Source organism: Aulonocara sp. 'chitande type north' Nkhata Bay, linkage group LG19, assembly GCF_057382095.1.
Source record: "Aulonocara sp. 'chitande type north' Nkhata Bay isolate Kocher_YH1m ecotype deep benthic linkage group LG19, A_spYH_male_GT1.1, whole genome shotgun sequence".
Lineage (NCBI taxonomy): Eukaryota > Metazoa > Chordata > Actinopteri > Cichliformes > Cichlidae > Aulonocara > Aulonocara sp. 'chitande type north' Nkhata Bay.
In genome coordinates, this window is record NC_141362.1 from 30,903,815 (window position 1) to 30,923,678 (window position 19,864).

General features: G+C 44.2%; 1 protein-coding gene across 6 annotated transcripts in view; it reads left to right on the forward strand.

Annotated features, from left to right (window-relative positions):
• The window catches only part of esrrb (estrogen-related receptor beta), a 45,026-nt gene extending 25,373 nt beyond the window's left edge, over window positions 1–19,653 (forward strand). For all 6 annotated transcript variants that reach the window (XM_086275618.1, XM_086275617.1, XM_086275614.1 and 3 more), the window contains 4 exons: window positions 3,908–4,018; window positions 4,504–4,665; window positions 13,237–13,506; window positions 16,394–19,653. In XM_086275618.1, coding sequence (XP_086131744.1) covers window positions 3,908–4,018; window positions 4,504–4,665; window positions 13,237–13,506; window positions 16,394–16,638 — 788 coding nt within the window. In that variant the 3' untranslated portion in view covers window positions 16,639–19,653. The remainder of the gene's footprint in view (window positions 1–3,907; window positions 4,019–4,503; window positions 4,666–13,236; window positions 13,507–16,393) is intronic.
• The last annotated feature ends 211 nt before the right edge of the window (window positions 19,654–19,864 follow it).

The following is a 19,864-nucleotide window of genomic DNA, read 5'->3' on the forward strand; positions in this document are numbered from 1 at the left end:
AACATTTTTAATTTATCTAAGTGACTCATATATATTTAACCTGAGTCGCGAAAGACGGCGGTGGGTTTGAAAACAATTTGCCGGGAGTCCGGTGTTCTCACGGCGCTAGTGACCTAGCCCCCGGCTAGCTATCGAGCTAGTGGGTAACAGACGTCTCCGAAAACGTCGGAGCGCTTTTGAAAATATGTGGTGTCCTGATAAACTGAGCCGATATTTGAGGTTTACACAGCTACATTCTCGCCTGAAAATATGTTAAACGTTTATTTTGTGACCCAGAAAGAATAATAAGAGTAATATTAAAACTAACTAGCTACCGCCATTGTTGGAAACTAAGCTGGGCCGCGCTATGAATTCTGGGACACAGCTGCTTCTTCTTCTTCGGGGTTTAACGGCAGCTTCCATCCTTGTACATGCAGTGCTGCCATCTTCTGTTTCAGTCCGTTATTACACTCTTAAATCCTGCTATTATTCCTGCGTCTTTTGCGATCTTACAAAGCTTCAAACGACACGTCGACTATTAAATCAGTCGTCGACGATTTTGATAGTCGACGTAATCGTGACTAGTCGACAAATCGTGGCAGCCCTAGTACTGATATGCAATACATTTTCATGCAGAGAACAAGCTCTAACAGTCAGTTATAGTAAAACGCACAACATACAAATGGAAAAAAAAATGTTTAGTGAAGTAAAGTACTAAACGTCATTTCTTCAAAGTTGTGTGCACCAGTAAGATGAATCCAGTCTGCTTCTAAGATCTATAATTGAAATAAGTAAGTAACAGGAGGCCTCCACTGTGGCAAACATCACTTGAAATGTTTTTTCAACAGTTTAATTTAGACTCTGAAGTGAGGTTTAAGTGCCGTTTAGTCTTTTCAATTAGCAGTATGAGCAAGGATGTCAGCTCACGAGGGATACTGTAGCTAACCTGTAAATGGAGTATGTGACAAGGGTGTCACTATGGCAGCCTCTGGGGTCAGCAGATGAGGACGGGGGGCAATGCGTGACAATTTTTCCGCTACCCCTGCTCATCATCACTCGTGATTAAAAATGCTGCGATGCACTTAGAAGCATGCAAAGCTGGCAACGAGGGCCCTTTGAAATAGTGCTGACGGCAGTTTAGCGGGCGGCTTCCTTGAAAGGCAAGGTTCACCATGCCTTGCCATGTGGCCTTCTGATTTTCCCAGCTAAAATAGGGACCGCCTAAGCCCCCCTTGGCATTGCCAACCATCCCAGACATCCTGACACTTTCCCCAGGGAGAGACACCCAGAACAGGTGAGGGACTCAAAATAAGGACCCCTACCGCATAAAGTGAGTGAAGACAGGCCCTTTTGTAGGAGTGTGCTCGGAAGGGGATTATTATTGTTTTTGGAGAGAAAGAAGAGCTGTAGGTCAGCTGGCCCCAGCCCCCACCTCGAGGCCTGTGCTAATCCGTGCACAAATGCCAGCCGCCTTGGCCAAAAGCCCCCTCCCTGAGCACCCTCCTTTGAAGAGATGATACCCGAGCTCACCCGCTGCTACCCTTGCTGCACTGTGTAGTGGGCCATAAAACAGCAAGATGACTGTGGATGAGGTGGCACTCAACTCGCTTTGCACATTTATAACGCACCTACTGTTTACTCTGGAGGGAGCACAACAGACTGGCCAGAGTCGGAGCGCTTAAAGCGTCACCAAAGGGGCATATGAACCTCACAAAGGCCCCTATAAAAGTCCTGGCTATAGTACCTGACAGCATGAGTGAATGAATCTGTCTGGCTGCTCTTAATCACTCTCTCTTCCTCTCTGCCTGTGTCTGGCCCTGTTGGACAGTAAAATGAGACAGGTTAGTGCGGAGCTTTAATTCCTGTCAGCATCTGTTAATTATGGCCAGGACTGTTCTAATTAAAAGAGGCACCCATCTACCTCCGTAGTTGGCTTTATGCTGGCTGACACAGCCACACGACTCAACCGGCAGAGAGGAACACGGAGAGCAGAAGCGTTGCCACCTGGCAGCAGCCAAGCTCATCTGGAGAGCCGGAAGAAACTGTAGAAAGTGGTGATAGCACATTTGACAGGACATGCATCCAAGAATAACGGTATTTTAGCTAATGCAGAAAGTTTTTAAGCAGTAGCCCACAACACTGCCAGAATTGATTGCTTGATACAATGCACATAAAAAATAAATTGTCACCAAGTATCCACGCTTGTGCATGAAATACAGGTAGTTGATGTCAGATGATTCCCTGGTACTCACTGGGAAGGATAGGCTCTGCTGGGAGTTGGGGGTAATTAGGTTAGTAGGTTGTCAGTGTCAGGAAATTGAAAGACAGTCCTAATCAGATTTGTGTTTCTAGGGAATCAAATAATTTATATAAGTAGAAAAAAATCTTTGTTTCATAGTTACATGTTAATACAACTTACTGGACTCCCCATTCACACAGAGAGCGAGTAGGGCTTTGTGTCTGTTGCATATAAAAATCAGCTATTTTGCATAAATCTGCTGCTGAATTCCTCTTTGTTAAATGAAGGCCACCACTTCTATCTTACATCATCTGATTTTCCCTTTCCCCATCCGTTCACCGGGCGACCTCCAATCGCCACGCATGGGACACATCCAAACTCATCCTCTCCAAGAGCACTTGCTGATGGGCAAATTGTATTAGGCTCATTTGCAGTGGCCACACAATGCCCAGGTTTGACACCGTCCTCCCTGTTATAAAGTGATGAAATCATCAAGGAAGTGCTCCAGCTGCGGGTGTTGTTCACTCAAAGGACATGGGAGGCTGACAAATTAACTCCTCCTCCACCGCAAGAATTTCATTGAGCCTTTTTCCTCATCCAACATTTAGTATTAAATTTGTTTGCACGTCTGTGTAAGGGGGTGGTGGTGTTACATTATGCATACAAGGTAAATTGAACAGATTCTCCTTCTCAGCTGGATTAAGATAGCCGGTATGTTTAGACTGTCCGGTGGCAGTGACACAATTCCAAATAAGGGCATGCAGGATATAAATGTTTGCATACAATTTCATTAAATGGCCAAATACCTGCCGAGTGGCATCAAATGAATAGAACGGCGCAGATGAAATATGTTTACAATGTTGAAAATTAATAGAATAGAAAAGACATCTTAATAGAAACATTCTTATCAAATAATGAGATAATAAATAACTTATGTTATGATGAGGCCAGCTTGACATTTACAGTATCAGTGTGGAACCTGGCCCCCTAGGTGTGGCTGCGGATGATAAGGCCTCGGTGCTACTCCTGTGAAAGAGGGGTGAAATAAGGGTCTTTTATTGGAAAGCAATACCTAGTTATCTATCTGCAGTATGACAGTGGATGCTTTGTACACTGTATGTGTGACTATGTCTTTGCTTGTTGGCTGGTTAAGTTTCTGTTTGTGGATATTGAAAAAGGACACACCTGAGCACACACACACACACACACACACACACACACACACACACAAGCAAAGAGGCAAGTGGCTGGCAGCTAATTAGTATTCAGTCTGCCTCACCCCAAAAGCTAAATAATTAGAGGGCCAGTCTGTGAGATCATTGACCCTGCGTTAAATATTCATATGTTTAGACCTGCTCTGGGCTCAGCTGTGTCACAGTAGACCAGCCAGGCATGGACCACATATGGGAAGCCTGCCGCGACTCTGACACATCCCCACACACACACACACACACACAGACACACACACACACTGAAAGTATGCTCATACACACGGACACATTTTTATACCTCTACGTAGTCCTTTTATATTCCTTACATACAAGCTAAAGGCCAGCACTGTAGCTCACATTTACTTTAATATATTATAATATAGAATATGTGAGGGTGTAATTTTGAACCATAATCCTATATTTTTGTCTTTACAACTTCATCACAATTTACACGGCGGTCTTATCTTTTCTTTCTTAGGGGTTCGTCTGGACCGTGTGCGAGGGGGCAGACAGAAGTACAAGAGGAGGTTGGACACAGAAAACAATCCGTACCTGGGCCTGACGCTCCCTCCTCCCACCAAAAAGCCTCGTGAGTACCCCCCACCCCCCGTCAATAGCCCATTGTCTCTTTCTTCCGCTGCCTCTCCTCTACCAGGCGAGCAAGCAAGTAAAACTGAGATAAAATTCTAGGACAGACTCGCGTTCCTCCATCATGTTGCATGTTTGGACAGTTGAGAGTTCGTTTGTCGTAAATATAGGCCACGTATTGTTCTGCTCGGAGCCGAGTTACGATAAGTCTCTGAACAGATGACTGATATTAAAGAGTGAGAGATCTCGAGGACACTCCTGTCTCACATGTTTTTTGCACACTGTAAATTTCCTTTGCACAATGTGGCGTTTCCTTCACACACACAGGCAAAAAAAAGGGAAGGTGGGACCACCATGCTACTGTTTCGTCATGTTGTCATGCATATCAGTGTTGCACATCTGTGTGCCTCTCTAAGCATTACGGTGAAATAACCTTTGACCTCTCCTTTTTTTTGACACCCCCACCCTCCTTCCTCTTCAATCCAGTCACAAAGATAGTGTCTCACCTGTTGGTGGCAGAGCCAGAGAAGATCTATGCCATGCCTGACCCCACCATGCCGGAGAGTGACATCAAGGCTCTGACCACGCTCTGTGACCTGGCTGACCGCGAGCTGGTGGTCATAATCGGCTGGGCTAAACACATCCCAGGTACAATACATATAAAATATTCTCTTATTGTCTTATTTCAAGGCATGCTCCTTTTCAATACTGTTTTATTTTTCCTCTTTCATCTCTCTTTGCCCCCAGTTTTAAACTTGCTCTGTGAAAATAAACATGCACTCACACGTAGATAATTAATGACAGCAGCTCATACAGCCTCCGGGTGCGTGGAGGATTGAGGGGTGTGCAAAATGGACATCGCTGTGCGAGAAACAAATCAATAGAGTGCATTTTAAATCCCTCCATTCAATGGAGAAGGGGGGACACAGACCCGGTGCCATTGTATGTTGTAATCACCGGGGAGATTAAGAGCAAAGTTGGGGACCTGCCCAGTCAAACAAGACATCATATCACACACAGGCACACATATGCACACATGAATGCACACAAGTGCAAGCACACACACATATTGAATTATTGATGGGCATAATCATGTTTCTTCCTTGCCCCATAGACATTCTGATAGAGGAGGTGTTAGGTTATAAGAGGCTGTTGAACTGAGGATAGGCCACCTCACATCAGCAGAGATTTTGCTTCCTTCGAGAGTTTTTCCTCTGATTTTGACAGAGTACATGTTGTTTAGCTGTTCTTTTTTGGCAACTAAAGCAGATTCCCGCTTGATCTTTCGCTCGACCCCCATAACTCTGTAGCACTGCAGTGCTGTAGAGACAAAGCGGTAACAAACTAAATCAATGTGTCCCTCGGTGCCAACGCCATAACCTCTTCTTCTCATCAGCATAACTTGGACAGCCATGCATCTGTCAGCATGCAGGAAATGCACGACATCATTACAACACTGACACATATGCACACTCTACGCATGGCACACACATGACTCTTAGTGACCTCGGGGTGGTGCATTGTGTACCGATAGGTATTAGAGTACTTCTCAGAAGAAGGGGTATTAATCAGGTACAGATCTGATAGTAAGGAGATTAGAGATGGATACGGTCCCAGCCCCTGGCCTCAGCCCCAGTCCCTTACGCGACTAAACCATTTGGATCACTCCCCACAGGCCATGCATGGTCAGCAGACTGAGAGTTTAACCAAGGAGCTTACTCAGGACTGGATCACAGCTGACCCGATAACACACTCTCATCATTGTGACCCAAAAATTACACCAGTGGCGCAGACATGCACAAAATTGACAGCATTCCCAGGCTGACTGTAGAGTACAGACAGGAAGAATCGTCACTAGTGCAAACTTGCATTTAGAGAGAATAAAGAGAGCATTAGTTTGTATTGTTCAGAGTCAGAAATGTTTCTTCTTCATAGATGGTCCTTTTAGCCAATTATTTAAAAAACACTAATATACAAGTATTAAAGGTTTTATCTCGCATCCCTGAAATGCTTCATCATTTTAATATGTGTACATGCTTACTCGGATTTTGTGTGTCGTGGTGTTGAAACGTTGCTAATCAGATTATACTAACACGTATTGTACAGTGGATAGATTCATAACGTTAATGGGATTTGCCCCATAGATTGCAGCTGACGACTCGTCATTCCAAATGTGGCGATAATGATCAGTTAACCCAAAACCTGAAGCACTAAGCCCGACTGTGTGCTCCACTGTGAGCCGGCGCGTGGAACTATAGCTGCACTAACTGATTTGCCCTAAATAATCTGCACTGGCTGCACGTTGACAAGACGGAAGCAGATTTTTCTCATCTGCTTCTGAAGAAGACTCGACACTGGTTTCGTTTGTGGCCACGTTTTAATGCTTTTGTTCGTAAAACCACACTCATTCTTGTTAAATAACAATTTAAGAGGGCAAAAAAGGAGTTCCACTTCAACTAAGTGCTCGGTCCGTGTCTGCATTAGGGCAGTGGGTGTCCTCTGGCCATGAAATGGCTGCATAATTGAGTTGTACATGGCTGAACCTGATCAGAGACGGTTCACTGGTTGAGCGAGACTCCATGCGCTAACACTGCATGCACCAGCGGTACCTCAGGGCAGCCTACCACGCTCCGCTCCTACTATATTTCTCTTCTCCAGCTACGACAGGGAAGAGAAGGAGGGGAAAAAACCTGCTGATTGTATCCTGATAGATTTTTGTGGCCTTGGGCAATGGAATTAAAGAGATTAACTGTTCATTATGAAGTAGACCACATTGATTAGGCCACTGACAGATGGGCCAGCAACTGAAGTCTGAGTGTAACAATTTAAATGTCATGAAAATTGGCAGTTACCTTCTCCCGATTGATTTTTAATTTCTCCTATTTTCAGCTAACATTTGGAACGAGTTTGAAAAGTGGCGTAATGTTGAGAAGAGTAGCCCTATTGGGTTTTAATGGGAGGACAATTGGAGGATAACAAAGCTGTATCATTAGTGGAGCCGATATCTGCCTTACAGGCTCCGATGTCGACTTTGTTATTTTGGCCGTGAAAGGTCGGCTTACATACGTGAAGTTCTTTTCAGGTGTTACAGAATTCTGCAATTTTAGGTGAAATAAGAACACGTTCAGTTGTTCAGATCAGCGTGGTGTCACATATCAGTCCTTTTTAACAGGTTTGCCATTGCAAAACTGCAGCCTTGCCCTCATCTGAAGAGCATCTTTAATTAACTGATAATCACCGCTGAGCTTTTAGACACTTGTGTCACTGCTCCAAATGGCAGCACAAAGTAACACGGCTGTTGCCTTAGGGGCACGGGGTCATTAGGAATAGTGTTAGGGCAACGCTGACAGATGGTTTGTTGCTCCTAAGGTGCTAACAACCTTCGACACACATAGCAATCCTCTGGCCACCCCTTCTGGTCCCTTCCATCAATTTAGAGCTGCATTTTCCTCTGTCCAAGACGTTTAGTGAGCAACTAAGTGCCCTGACCACTTCAGTACACTAGAACCTGCTTACCAACTTGACACTGCTGCCTTCCTCAGCAGCAGTGAGTTTCAAGTGTAACCCCCCATAACCCTGTGCTTTCCCCACATGCCTTCACACCCGCAGTGGGAATGTCATGTGTTCATATGTAAAGAGTGCCGTGCCTGTTGTTTATACAAAAGGTGCTCGTTGGTTGGTGCTTGCCAGCTCACCTCCCAGCTTCCCAGCTCCGAGTGTTTTCAGCTGGGAGTTCTCTCAGGGCTAAAGGGCCAAGCAAACACTGACACTGTCCTACTTTGCACCATACAAAGAAAACACGTTTCAGTCAGGACCAATATAGTCAAAGGATTTAAGGTGGATGTGGGTTGCAAAGCGGATTGCAGATGCATGACAATTGTATAGGTAGACTAAAGGAACTTAAATAGTGTGCGCAGTGTGACGGTGCCAATTGGATGCATAAATGGGTATCATCTGAACAATAAAGTGATGTTGGCTGACACTGAGTGAGGATTGTTTATTTCTCAGGTCTGTTTACATTTGTAACGTTAAGAAGTTCATTTGTCACACAGCTTTAATTATAATGAATTATTATAAAATATACACGCAAAGGATTTTCTCGTATTAGATTCAGGCCAGAGGAACCTAATGAATCAGACTAGTTTGCATTGTTCTTTTCATCGCTGGTGTTTTGGGAATATTCATCGTCTGTGCTTTATTGGATTTCAGTTCATCAGCTTCTGCGTCTGACACACAACTGCCTGGCGCGTTATTTGTTAGCACCGAGGCACCGATGTCGAAAAAAGATTGTGCCTCTTGTACGTTGTCTTGTTTTTGTCAGCTCAACCCTCCACTATAGTCGCCTGGCCTCCTTCACCCCCCCCCCCCCCCTCCTCCTCCCGGGCTCCTGTTTTCTCTTTGCCATTAAATTGTAAAATCTACTTACTGTGTTGCCAGCCTGATCCCACTCGAGCTGCGTAATCTCCTTGTAATAGAGTGTGAATACTGCCTGGCAATAAATCAGCACCTCATCAGTGCACTTTATTAAATATAGACACCAACAGACAGCTCTTAGTATATTCAATTTACCCTCTGACGTAGGCTTCAACACAGGAGATAAAGACAGATTGAGCAATCAGGTGGATGCTGAGGCCTGAACCCAGTCAGAGAGTGGAAGGAAGGCAGAACCCCCCAATCTCATGCAGGGAGATTGAGATGGGGGACAGGAAGCCAACAGTGTGCAGGACCAGGAAGCCAAGCTTGTTTAGTTATTGTGACAGATGTATAGCTAGGTACATCCGGCGCTGTTATATACATATTTTTAATGACAAAAATAGATCAAATTTAAATACTTTCTTAAACTTTAACATGTGTGCATAATCTTTTTGTGTGAAATCTTTTTTGCCGATGTGCCTTTAAGTGATGATCAGCAGAGAGACATACCTCATTAAGCAGTGTTACTTGATGGCAGTGGAGATAAATTATGTGTAATTATAGCAATGATTAAAGCCTGATTCGTCCTGGTCTTTGGGGCTAAGAGATATGTAAAGTCAGTAGTGGCCAGTGGGACCCTGGGGAGAGCTAAAGACTTTGCTGCCCGGGTCAGGAGGTTATAGGGTGCAGATTAAAACAAGGGGATTACTGTATTTAACGTTTTTCAACCTCATAACATTCACAGGCTGCTGGTCAAATCACCCCATTCTCCAGCTACTTACAATGGGATAATGGGCTGGTTATCACGTCAAAAGAAGGCTGATAGGCGCTTCCTGAAAACGCAATTAATTTTCAGTCATCAACCTCTTTTTCACCTAGTCAGCTTGTATTGACTAGACTTTACTCAATAATTTTTTTTTAAAAAAGCAGCATTTCGTGTCATCAAATCAATGTCCAGAGAAAGCTCGCAGCAAACTGAGCTGTCTGTGTTGTACATGTGGCTGGATTTCAGGTCAAATTATTTACGTCAAGCACAGCAATTTATTACCAAGCTGCTATTGATTGGATCCTCCTGACGCCGTCATATAAATGCAAAAAAGGGTCATAGTCGGCATGCGAGTTATATGCACAAAGGTCCATCTGTAAAATTGCTCAAAATGGACATTTCTTCCTATATTGCTTGTATGTCTTGTGTGTCACACTTGGAAGTGACAAGAATCCATGCAAAACAGAGGTGCACGCACATTTTCCCCAGTCCTTTCCCCCTTTTAAACTGTTATCTGAAATAAAACAAAACAACAACAAAAAGCTTTGATATAGAATAAGCTTATGGCAGTGTGATCATTCAGCCCAGTTTGAGGTTAGAAAAAAGAAAGATGTGCTCAACCTCTGGGGTCCTGTTAGGGGCAGTTTTACTCTAACTGGAGCCCGGAGAGCACTTGACTTGGCTGAGGTGAGATTGCCGCTGGGCAGAAGTCTTCAGGGCCTGCTTGTCCTTCTGATATCTGGCCATGATAGATCAGCCCCTGTCCAGCCAGAATTACTCTCTTTCCTCTTTCTATCTCCTTTTTTGCCTTTCCCTTATGCTCTGGTCCCCCTTTGCTCTCTCTCTTCCTTATCTCCCTCCTCCCTGGCCCATATCTTCTCCTCTCTTTTATCCCCCATTTCTCTAGCTCTCTCCCTCCCTCTCTCCCGCCTGCCATCTTTTTTCTTTTTCTCTCCCTCGCTCTGTCTGCTCTGTTGTCTGATTGAGGTTGAGTTACGAGGGGGCTGCAGCTGGAGGGGGCCACCGTGCCTCGTAATTACATCTCTTTTTATTACCCACGCTAATGGCCCTCGGGGAGAGGGAAACAATAATAAATTAATAGAATATGAACTCCAGCTCAACAGAAATCTCCAGCATTTCATTTTGGACAGTCCTGTGCTCTGGCAGATGAAACAGTGCTCTGATTAATCTCTGCAAGGGGTTTAAAGCAGCCGTCTGTAGGTTTGGGCTGCCCCCTCCTGCTCACAGCTGAGGGCTTTTGGGGAGATAAAGGAGGAGATGATGGTTTTGGCTTCTGTTGTTGGACTTTAGTGGTCTGATTTTTGCCCTTTGAGCTATTAATGATGATGCAGTTGACGATTAGGTGGGCCATTATGCGGTGCTGTTTCTTTATCACTCGTATTTATTTGTGCTCCTTTGTCTCGATTGAGTTTTTCATTCACAAGCAGTGTAAAAAAAAAAAAAGTCGCAGCAGAGAATTTTGAAAGTGAACATTTTCTTTGAGATATAAATGCTCCCTATTTGAGCGGGGTGCTTAAGTCAAAGTGAACAAAGAGAAACTCAAGAGCTGCATTGTTATTATCTCCTCGGCCGCAAAGACTTTCAGACAGAAAGCTGCCGGTGCACTCAGCAGTGGAGTGGAAAAGGCCCTTCAAGCGCACCGACAGGCCTCTGTGATTTGGTCAATATTGTGTCATGTTTGGTCAAACCCCGCCAAGGCAGTGGGCTGGAAATGAAGATGTAAATATTGATATTTCATTAGAGGAAATCACCCACTCCGACGGCACTTAACCGGGCCACCTTCAGAGTGCGGCGGCCGGAGCGGCGTGTGACCTGCGGAGTCGGGAAGTCACTTCATTACTCGATTAAATTGAGTGGAAAAAGGCGAGGCAACGACATGAGATCCCATTTGGAGCGATAATTTAGGCCTTGAAGAGAGAAAATGGAGCAAAGGAAAAACACTACCTCTCCATCTCACAACACTGGATTAAATTCAAGGACTTTTAGCGTCAAAGGTAATTGTAGGCTGCTGGAGCCGCATGTGTGCATATGGCTGAGAGGTGTCTGTTGTATCAGAACAACTCCAAAGCCACTTCAGCGAGCCCTGAACAAGGCCTTCACACGAGCTGTCATATTGGGAACAGCGCTTTAGTTCCGCTTCACTCCTCCTTGGCATTAAAAGGCTACACAAAGCCTTTTCCTGTGATTGTGATGCCAACCTGATGCGGCAATCAAGACCACGTCCACGCTTGCATGACAATTTTGCTCCGGCCAGTCCACATTCTGTCCGACATAATGGCCACGTATGCAGACAAGGAAATAACACAACAAAGAGTTTTAAGATGCTGTCTGGATATGTGTGTAATGGCACAGGCCTTTTTAAAATATGGCTTATTGCCTTCACTGATAATAGTAAAGTGTTGTGAGTGCTTCTGGCAGTTTGAATTGTTGGGTCTAATTTGGACTCTTCAGAGACAACCTCTGACCAGTCCAGCAGGGCACTGGTACCTTTCAGTTAGCACTCTATTTTACTGACTATTGATTCCCCTTCAAAATGTGAAGGCCCTCACATTCTGATCACAATCTGTTAATTAATGTATCCTCCAGCTCTTCCCCTGCAGTGGTCATCACCACGATAAGGGAAATTGAACACTCGGGTACTTCTCTCCCCAGCTCTTCTTTTCCGCCCGTCTCCCTCGCTCGCTCTCATCGTCCCGTTTCTTTTTCGCATTCTCTGACGCTTCCTCATTATGTCTCTTATTCTTCTTAAGCTGCATGCGTGCGTGTGTGCGTGCGTGTCTATGCGTTTATGTTGTCCTGGCAGAAAGAGATAAACATCAGGTTGGTGGCTGCACCCTAGTAAGATCATTTATATTTAAGAGAAAATGTGGAATGCGGGTGCAGTGAGCGCTCTGGTCAATACTGTAATCTATCGCCCTTAAATCACACAACGGCTACGCAAGTGTGGCAACAGCAAACTTGTAAAAGCAATCTTATTAATCGGGGGTGGAGCCGAAGAGCCTAATATGCTGTCAGAATGAGGCGCCTGCAGGAACGCTGTGCAGGAGGAGGGGAGGTGGGAGATTGGGGGGAATGAATATGGGGAGTGTTGGGGGATGTCATGCGGTTTATTGACAGCTAAAGGGAGCTACGAAGGGGAAAAGGGACGAGACGATTCCTCTCTGGCTCTCTTTTTTTTTGCTCTTATTAATTTGTTTGAATTTCTCACAGCTCATCTTTCAGGGATCTCACACTTTGTTTGATTTAATGTTCTATTCTGAGCATATGTCGTGGCGTTGGGGTAGAAAGAGACGGAGGTGTATTGTCCTCGTGCCGATTTCAGCTTTATTCTACTGCTGTCGAAGAGTTTGGCCCTGGGTTTAAGCAGGCCTTTGGGCATGACTTGCACCATGTGACCCCGGCTTCGTTTGTGTCTCTTGATGTGCGTCGTTTTACGTTTATGCATTCATGTGCATACATGTAGATGCCTTTATCTGAATATGCATGCATGTCTGTTTTCTTGCACTTCCGTGGATGTGTGTGTGTGCATTCCCTCATCACCTCCTCTTGTTACACAGTGCGTGTCATGTCCTCAACCCCTCCAATGAGGATGTGTCTTGGTGCTAATCCCCCCTCACACCAATACAAGAGTGACAGGATACAAGGGGTAACCACATGGCTTTGTGTATCCCGGACCTTTGCACCGATTTACTGTCCTCACTTACACTAAAGCCCACTCAAGTGCTCTGACACCAGCTTCAAAGAGGACCTTGCACTGTGCATTTGAAATTAAAGACCACTCGCTAACATGTGCATGTACATGTGTATTTGTTTTACTGATCGCATCTCCGACATCCTACGGTTTTAGCTTTCTTTCCCTCTAATAAAGAAGATTTTTTCTAAATTGTGGAAGAGATAAAATTACGTACATCACATAATTGCTCTTTTTTTGTCCTTTTCTTTAACATTTGACTAGAAATATAAGCTTGCAGATTGTGCTCAGGTTCTCTCGCTCAACTTCCCCTTCTCTTCCTGCCCAGGCTTTTCTACTCTCTCTCTGGGAGACCAGATGAGTCTGCTGCAGAGCGCCTGGATGGAGATCCTCATCCTCAGCATCGTGTTCCGCTCGTTGCCGTACGAAGACGAGCTGGTGTACGCCGAGGACTACATCATGGATGAGGAGCACTCGCGGCTGACGGGCCTGCTCGACCTCTACGTGTCCATCCTGCAGCTGGTCCGCAAATACAAGAAGCTCAAAGTGGAGAAGGAGGAGTTTGTAACCCTCAAAGCCATTGCTCTTGCCAACTCAGGTGGGTTATCTTCAGCACAGTGACGCATCATATATGACACGGAGTGCGCTTGAGTTTTTATTGAAATACATTTTATTTTATACTAATGTAGACTAAAAGAGAATCCTCAAAAGAGTTAAATTACAATATAAATAAAATTGGAGTTTTTAATAATTTGATTTAAAAATTTTGGGGAAACCAAATATATAATTTTTTAAAACTAATTTTTTTTTTTATCCAACATTTCCTCTATTTTTGTTTTAAAAAAATCACCTTTCTTTAGTTTAATCACTTATTTAAAAACGATTGTAAAATAAAAGCCATGTCTGTAATTAAAATATTTTGTTGCATTTTGTTTAAAAAGTGTAAGTATGCAAATTTGACATACAACAACTAATGAACCATACAGTAATAAGAAGCAATGAAATTTTAAGCTTTTAATTCACCTGAATTAAAACAAATGAATACACGCACACTATCCTAAAAAGGACACAATCTCTGGGCTTAAACAAAAGTGAAGGTTTAAAAATATTCTTGAAAAAAATCCTCATGGGCATTACTCACTCAGGACATTTTACTTTCTCCCGACTGGACCTCTGAGGAATGCACACTAGTCAGTGTAATATGGGTTTTGTCTAACACAGTTTCAGAAATGACATTTCTTAGTTTTTCATGAGTTTTTCAGTGTAACCTTTAGTTTGGAGCGTGAGATGGAGAGATGGAGAGAAGATAAGGCCAGTGTACGAGAAAGAGGGACGGAGGGAGTTTTTTTTTTTTTTAATTGAACACCTTCAATGTTGTGGTATTTCTCCAGCGCTCCCTCTCCCTCCTCTTTCTCCATCTCCATAACAGTAGCTGCAGGGCACGGCAGCCACGGGAGATAAATTTAGCATTTCATTAGGAGCGCAGGGGGCTGTCAATAAAATGTGTTAAGTCAAATGGAATGAGTATCAGGGCGTGATGGGGCTCGTTTGTTCCAGTGCGAAGACGGCACGCCGCTATTGACAGGCGCCTTTTTGAGGAGTCCTCCTCTGATCAATCCACGCCTGGGTCACCGGGCCAGTTTTTCCCTTGTTTTGTCCGGGACTGAAAAACGAAAATGCTGATGCTTGGACTTTGCTTTCAGATAACAGAGCGTTGGTAGGGAGGTGAGGTGAGAGGAGGAAGGAGAGATGGGAGGAGGGGGAGGCGGAGGGTGTCCAGAACGTTAGAACAAGGTCTCTGGGAGATCACTCTCCCGGGAGCCCCTCTGTCTGACAGCTGTGAAAATTCATAGCAATTGATTTTGTAATTAGCAGTTTATCAATCGGATCGACGTGGGCTCACTGATGGATTGCGAGGAAATTGTTTCTTCAAAGTTGTTGTTTTCTTTTTTACATTTTAGTCAGCCCCCTCCTCCAGTGTTTGTAAGCTGCTCGCTTTCTCTCGTGCCCCATTTTCTTTCCCATTTGTCGAGATGTCTCCATCCCTGTTTTTATTTTCTCTTCTTCTCCCTCTTTCGACAAAACCTTCCTTTAAAGCGCAGCGCCAGTCAGGTCGGTTGTTAGAGTGTGCGCATGCCTTTGCTGCTGAGAAACTAGAAAGGAAAAAGAAAAGAAAAAAAAATTGGTTTGATTTGTAAAAATGCAGCCTGTGTGAAAAGAACAAGAGATAATTATGTCACACCACATCCTCATCGGAGTCTTTTGTTCTTCCATCCCCTCCCTCCTTCACCCCCCCTCCTTTTCCCACATTCACTTTACAAAACGACCTACTTCATTTTACCACTGTGGATTTGAAAACCGTCAGGGTGAGAAATGTCTCAAGGTCTTGGGAATACAGTTGTTCCAGTCAATGAATTTGGGGCGAAGCCTGAAATCTGTTTTGCCTTTTATTGTCCCGTGTGGTAAAATATGCGCCGCCAAGGTGAGTCGAGTCAGGCAGCCAATGACATGCTGCCTCCTGAGTGCCAGATGCCAGTTAACCAGTGAAAGAAAGGGCGACCCCTAGACTGTCCCTGAGAGAGGTGGGAGCAGAAAAAGGCGAAAGTGAGAGGGGAGTACGGTAACACCATGTACAAGAGGATCGCTTGAAAAACAGTGGCACTGTAGCGAAACGTTATAGGAGCGAAGAACACCGGAGGGAAGCCAGACTGAAACTGCAGACAGCTCTAAAAAGAAATGCCAGGAGGTGAGGTGGGAGAGATTTGGACTATCTGAAGCTGAGAGAGAAAGTGAGAGAGTCATATTTTAGCTGTTTGCAGGAGAATGTAGTGAAGTGGACACTTTTCGATAATACAGCGCAAACTCGTGGAGAAATGTCCACATTCATCGCTTTCGCATCCGTTTTGCAGGAGACAGTATCAAAAGGAAGTGTTGCATTCATCTCACGTTTGTTTATGGTGTCCAATTCTCTAATGGAGCTCCCTTTTTTTCCTTTGTTTTTTTTGGAAAACACTCTGTCCTTTGGAACAGTCAGGTGTTTAATGTGTACTCACTCAGCAAAGATTGGATGCTATTCATGCTATTGTTACTGGAGGATAACATTGATTTTCAGTCCCACTGGTCAAGGGCCATATCAATACCCTACCCAATCCACCAAAGAATAAATATATAAATAAAACAAAGCAGATGTTGTTGTTGTGTGTGTGTGTTTTCTTTTTTTATGATCTATTCTTTATCTTGTCAGGGTGTGAGTTATACTGATAATGTGTTCCTAACCTTGCTGCAACTGACCGAGCAGTTAAGATCACTCATGAGATTTTATTTTGTTTTAGAAGACTCTATTTCCCATGACTGCTGTTACATTACCACCGTCTAGAAGAGCAAACTGTATTTCTTACAATTTCCCTTTTCCCTCTTCGTCTCAAATGTAAAAAATCCATCATATTCATGCTCTTTTTTTTTCTTTCTCTCCTTTTTTTTGTCAGACTCCATGCACATAGAGGACATGGAGGCAGTCCAGAAGCTTCAGGACGCGCTCCACGAGGCCCTGCAGGACTATGAGAGCAGCCAGCATCAGGAGGATCCACGACGGGCTGGCAAACTGCTCATGACCCTGCCCCTGCTGAGGCAGACAGCCACAAAGGCTGTGCAGCACTTTTACAGCATCAAAGTGCAGGGCAAGGTGCCCATGCACAAACTCTTCCTGGAGATGCTGGAAGCCAAGGTCTGATCGGAAGGTGGCTGATTGGCTGCGGCAACAGAAAGTGACTTGAACCAAGGCTGAGGGTTCTCAGGAGAGAGGGAGACACCCCTGCTGAATCTGCTAGGCAGGATGGAGACTGACCTCTCTCACTCCTCCTCTTCCTGGAACCCCGGGACACAAAAAGAAAAAAAAAGGGAAAAAAAGAGCAAATGCAAAACTTGGTTATTAGTATAAATATAAAATGATGCAGATTAATTTAAAATATATAAGAAATACTATGTACAGTAATAATTTTTTTTGTTAATTAACTGTCAGTTGTCATGCTGTATATGAAGAAGGACCCTTCTGCCGCTCAGCATCTGGCAACTACTTCAGCAAGTAGTTGCCAGATCTTGATAACAAGACTTTTTTTTTTTCAGAAAATTTAAAGTTCCAAAAAAAAAAAAAAAAAAAAATGTTCTGAAGAGGTGTCAACCATCATAAACACACCTACTTGTCTAACAGCTGATTTTCTTTTTTGTGGTCTGGAATATAATATTTGTAAATATTTATTATTTGAAAGACTGAGTGTACAGTTCAAAGTCTGGTGAACTTGGTGGCCATTTTCTCTTGTTCTTCTTCTAATGGGGGGAAAAAGAATGAAAGTGGTTACTTATATGTGAACTCTTATCAGTTTAAATGTCCTTGGATATACCTCTCCAGAGCATTATGCCGTGTGATCGTCGTGGATCTATGCTCAGACTGGAAGACTCGCTGGTCCCATGTTTAACCAAACTAGCGTAGGCAGGTACAATAGTCAGTTGTTCCTATTCTGTAGTAACTCAGCAATAAAGCGAGCCATTGGGGAGCCAAGCTTCAGATCCTATCTTTTGTGCGCTTTTCAGTGCTGCTGTTACTAAAAGACCATATTTGCGTAGCCCCGTCTCAGCGGTGGAACACGCCGCTGTACCTCGGTTAACCACCGTTTCTCCTTCTCCAAAGCGGTTTGTGTTGCTGCTGCTCGTGCAAGCCAATGAACCCCAGACTGAACCTCAGATTTGGTCATTGTTTGAGCCTTTGAAAATTGCCTCTTTACATGCAAATGGATGACCTGATTCAGGCTAGGCGAAAGTTAATCAGCGGGTTTTGGTGTGGCAGTATCAAAGGATTTATGCCGAGTGGCAGAGGTCCAGGAGATTCCGTGTTCAAACAATCAGAGGCCCATATGTCAACCACTCTATTTTGGTCTCCTTTAAGCCTGTGGCAGAGTCATCCCACACACTGGGAGCAAGGTGCCCAGCATCTGCTCTCACCATTTTAGACGCCTCCTGTCTTTTAATAGCTGCGCCTGCATTTATAGGACTTCGACGAAACAGAGGTAAATGGCAGGTGCAGAGATGCGGTTGTGGCGTTTCACACTGGGTTTATTTTTAAGCCAGCAGGAGGTTGTTGTGTGCGCAGTGTCGCACCACGATAGACACGTGGAGCACTTCTTCTTGACCTCGCGTTGACACCACGGCCAGCAGCACCCCTCCCGCCGGACGAGAGGCAGGTAGACGTCAGTGAGAAAGAGCTCGGGGTGCTCAAGTATGTACCTGTGAATAGCTATGCAAGAAATAGAGGGTCAGTATGCTACAACGGGTAGCAGCAGCCCATCATTGTGTCAGTGCAAGGTGTGGACTCTGGTGGGAGAGAGATCCCCCACCCCCACTGTGTTTAGCTGTAGGTCCATTGTGCTGGGTGTGAGTAACACTGTAGTCCAGTCCACTGGAGTCATGCCACTGGTCTTCGTGTGAGAGGGAACGTGTTGAAGGGGGAATGCTTAGACTGCTGAAGGATTTTATGTGATGTGATAAATTGTGGCGCTGTCACAACAATATGATACCGCGATCAAAGGAATCCCTGACATCGCAGGAGGGTAGAGTTGCCGCCACGCTTGTGATATCAGTGATCCAGCCGCCGCCATGACGGTTTTTTTTAAGTAGCAGTCTGATTGGCCGTGCATCCAAGGTTGACCGCCCACTCCCTCTCCAAATTTTCCCGCCCAATTCCAAAACCTGAGTTAGCCGCCATCGAGTAAACGAGCTCCGCTGTAAAGGGTGACATTACCAACTTGACTTGTTTTAACTGTTGTGCAATACAACAGGGACCAATTCTGACTGAAACCATGCTAAAAGCATGCTTTTACTTAGGTTTTGGAGAATTTGTAAGCGATCAAGTGACATATTCTAAATCCGTCTAATCAGTAACATGTATCCTGTATATCAGAACTGTATTTGATTTGCTCCACTGATGACTTTTGTGCTTGTTTCAGTGAAAGCGCGGCATTAATGAAAGCATCTGCAGAAAATCTCGACAAATAGAAATTTGTAGTGGCCTAAGATGATCAGCCATAAGAAACTCGATTAGATTTTTTTTCTTCACCTTGCAATATGACACTATGTTAAGGAAAAGACAACATGTCTTACATTAGAAGCTGTGTCTAAGTGTGTAAATATATCAGCGTCAATACAGTAGGTTGCCGAAATACCACTTAAAAAAAAAGAAGTATGCAGCGCCCTGCTGACTACTACCTCATTATCATTTTGTCAATATTTCTCTGATTCAGCACTTTCTGGTCTTTATCATCCTCACGTCTGTGACACACCTGAGCCATCCATGTTTTTATCAAAGACTTCTTCTCTCCCGCAGTGCTCCTGCCAAAACATTTGTAGTTGTACATCTCCTCCTCCCCGTCATTCTTCATAGATCTCTTTGTAAAGGTAAAGCATGCGTTCACATCGACCATACGACTTGGCCGTCAGTGGGCATGACCCCCACGCTTTGGTTACTAAGCAAGTGTGTGTTTATATGAACATCAGTTTGTCAGAATTGGTCCCTCGATGATGAAACTGCAGACAGGAGCAGGTGACTGATTTGCTGCTTCTGCGCTGTGAGTATTTATGATGTGAAATATATCATTTGGCGATGGTGTACATTGATATCTCTGATCGTTGAAATCACCAATATCTGTGTAACTTTTATGTTTTGATTTTCAAAAAGGTAAAGGATCAATGAATTAAATACTCACCGACCTCTGTGATTATTTTGTGTTCTGGCTTAAAAAGTCTGTCGAGTAAAACTTTGAAGGAAATTTCACATGGATGGTAATGTTTAAGGGTGACAGTTTTTTACAGGGGTTTTTTGTGTGTGTGTTCGCAGCACTGACGCTGTTGTGTATCTACTTAATTCAGTGTAGCAACTTCACCTAACCTTGTCCTCTGCTTGGTGTAAA